Source organism: Papaver somniferum, chromosome 3 (assembly GCF_003573695.1).
Source record: "Papaver somniferum cultivar HN1 chromosome 3, ASM357369v1, whole genome shotgun sequence".
Lineage (NCBI taxonomy): Eukaryota > Viridiplantae > Streptophyta > Magnoliopsida > Ranunculales > Papaveraceae > Papaver > Papaver somniferum.
The window spans coordinates 173,404,926-173,407,993 of NC_039360.1; the positions used below are offsets into that span (position 1 = coordinate 173,404,926).

At 39.2% G+C, this 3,068-nt stretch overlaps 1 protein-coding gene across 1 annotated transcript; it reads left to right on the top strand.

Annotated features, from left to right (window-relative positions):
* The first annotated feature begins 1,863 nt into the window (after positions 1-1,863).
* On the top strand, positions 1,864-2,496 carry LOC113360351. The gene has a single exon (XM_026603866.1). It carries the CDS (start codon positions 1,864-1,866, stop codon positions 2,494-2,496), a length of 633 nt encoding a protein of 210 aa, XP_026459651.1.
* The last annotated feature ends 572 nt before the right edge of the window (positions 2,497-3,068 follow it).

The following is a 3,068-nucleotide window of genomic DNA, read 5'->3' on the forward strand; positions in this document are numbered from 1 at the left end:
TAATAAAGGAGTTGTTAGATGAGTTGAATGGTGCAGTTATCTTTACAAAGATTGATTTATTGTCAGGATATCACCAGATTTTGATCTACCCACTGGACATTCCCAAAACTGCTTTTCGCACCCATCATGGACACTATGAGTTTCGTGTCATGCCATTCGGCCTTACTAATGCACCTGCGACATTCCAGGCATTGATGAATGAAGTTTTTCAACCATTTCTTCGCAAGTTTGTACTTGTCTTTTTCGACGACATTCTTGTATACAGTTCTTCCCTTGCAGATCATTTGAAACACCTTACTCTGGTTTTTTTCATTGTTACGCCAACATTCCTTATATGCCAAATTCTCCAAGTGCATCTTTGCTCAGTCACAACTCGAGTACTTAGGACATTTAATCACTGGAAATGGCGTAGCTTCAGATCCTGATAAAGTTGAAGCTATGCTCAATTGGCCTCAACCACAGAATTTGAAACAATTACGTGGTTTCTTAGGACTGACTGGTTATTATCGCAAGTTCATCAAGGGGTATGGAAATATATGCAAACCACTCACAGAAATGTTAAAAAAGGATTCATTCTTTTGGACAAATGATGCATTTACAACATTCTCTTCTTTAAAGTCAGCTATGACTCAAGCACCAGTTTTGGCTTTGCCAGATTTCACCAAAACCTTCACATTGGAGGCTGATGCATGCTCAAGAGGTGTGGGTGCTGTGCTTCTACAGGATAACAGACCAATTGCATTTTACAGTAGGCCATTGGGACCTAAGGCATTAGCCTTATCTACATATGAAAAGGAATTTTTGTCTATTGTAATGGTTGTTCAGAAGTGGAAGTACTACCTTAGTTACAACCAGTTTTTCATTAACACAGATCACCAAAGCTTGAAATATTTGATGGATCAGAAACTCTCCTCAGCTCTACAGCAGAAATGGTTGGTTAAGCTCATGGGGTTTGACTATGTCATCAGGTATAAGAAGGGGCAAGAAAATACAGTTGCTGATGCACTTTCTCGATTCCCACATGCTTCTTGTTATGCATTGTCTCTCTCTCAACCCCAATGGACAACTGATGTTATCTCTAGCTATACTTCAAATGATATGGCCCAACAGCTTATTCAGAAGCTACTTGTCTCTCCAGCTTTACCTAATTTTACATACCAACATGGCATTTTGAGGTTCAACCAGAGATTGTATATTGGCTCAGGTAATGACATCCATTCCTCTATTCTGCATTCAGTCCATTCATCTGCAGTTGGTGGCCAATCTGGCATTGTAGGTACTTATAACAGAGCAAATACGCACTTCTTTTGGCCTCGAATGAAACAAGACATCATCCAGTATGTATCCACTTGCGACATCTGCCAATGCAATAAGAGTAAAAATGCATTCCCTAGAGGGCTTCTGCAACCTCTCCTGATTCCTGACACAGCATGGAAAGACATTTCTTTGGATTTCATCGAAGGTTTGCCCATGTCTTTCCGCAAAAATGTCATTTTAGTAGTGGTAGATCGCCTGACTAAGTATAGCCATTTTATCCCACTTAGCCACCCCTTCACTGCTATCACAGTTGCTAAAGAATTTCTCTCAAACATTTTTAAGCTGGATGGTCTACCTAATACTATTGTCAGTGACCGAGACAAATTTTTTATCAGTCAGTTCTGGCAAGCATTGTTTAAATCTTTAGGCACTACCCTGAAATTGAGTTCAGCTTACCATCCTCAAACAAATGGTCAAACTAAAAGAACAAATGCCTGTGTAGAGCAATACTTACGTTGCATGACAGGGTCAAAACCTAAGCATTGGGTTCAGTGGTTGGCATTATCATAGTATTGGTTTAATACCAATTATCATACCAGTCTCAAAATGTCACCATTCAAAGCATTGTATGGTTATCAACCACCTCATTTAGTTTTTCAAATTCCTACTCCTACTTCTGTGACTACTGTTGAAGACTACTTTCAAGAGAGAGATGTTATGCTTCAATTACTCAAGAATGATTTTTCTAAAGCTCAGAGCAGAATGAATTTCTTCGCAGACAAAAAGCGGTCAGACAGGGAATTTTCTGTTGGTGATATGGTATTTTTGAAACTTCATCCCTATAGACAGACTTCAGTTGCCATTAGGAAGAACTTCAATCTTTCATCTAAGTATTTTGGGCCATTTGAGATTCTTCAGCGCATTGGTGCTGTTGCTTACAAGTTGAAACTGCCAGTGGGTTCTCGCATTCATCCCATATTTCATGTCTCACAGTTCAAGAGGAAAATTGGTCTTACTGCAGCAACCTTGCCACAACTGCCTCTTGTTGATCACAATGGACATTTTGTCATTGAGCCAGAAGCCATCTTACATCACAGATTGACACTCCGTGGTGGCTTATCAATACCCCAACTTTTAATTCAGTGGTCTAACTCTACGTCTGAGGATGCAACATGGGAGGACACAACACACATACAAGATCAATTTCCTGATTTCATCCTTGAGGGCAAGGATGCTTAAATGGGGGAGGCAATGTCATGTCCTCACTTAGAGTACTGGGCTCATGTAATGGGCTGCAGGAATTAATACATTATAAAACTGATTTACTTCTGGGATTGTGTTCTTAATCTTGTTGGGTTTGTTTTGAATTAGAGTAGGGTTAGATTAATTCCTAGAGATGTGATTTAGATGGGTGCAATCCTGACTGTTGAATTAAGTCAATAGGATTGGGTGATTAAATACCCAATAATTGTGTAAGAAAGATTTCAATGAATGAAAACCCTATTTTCCTTTGGAAGATAATTTAGGCTCTGATTTCAGAGAGAAGGCAGCTTGTTACCAAGTAATTCATTCCTCCCTTGTATTGATATCAGTACATATCGTAATGTTCACTAGCCATGCTGGTTTTGGTTACCTTATTTTGTTAAGTCTTTGTAGACAATTCCCACATTAACGGCATGTGATTTAATTTACATACAATGCCGTTATCGCGTAACCGGCATGGAATTTCTTTAGACTACAATGCTGGAACATATGCCGACAGTATCGTTATGTTCACCGGCCATGCCGTTTTTGATTATTAAATTTCTGTT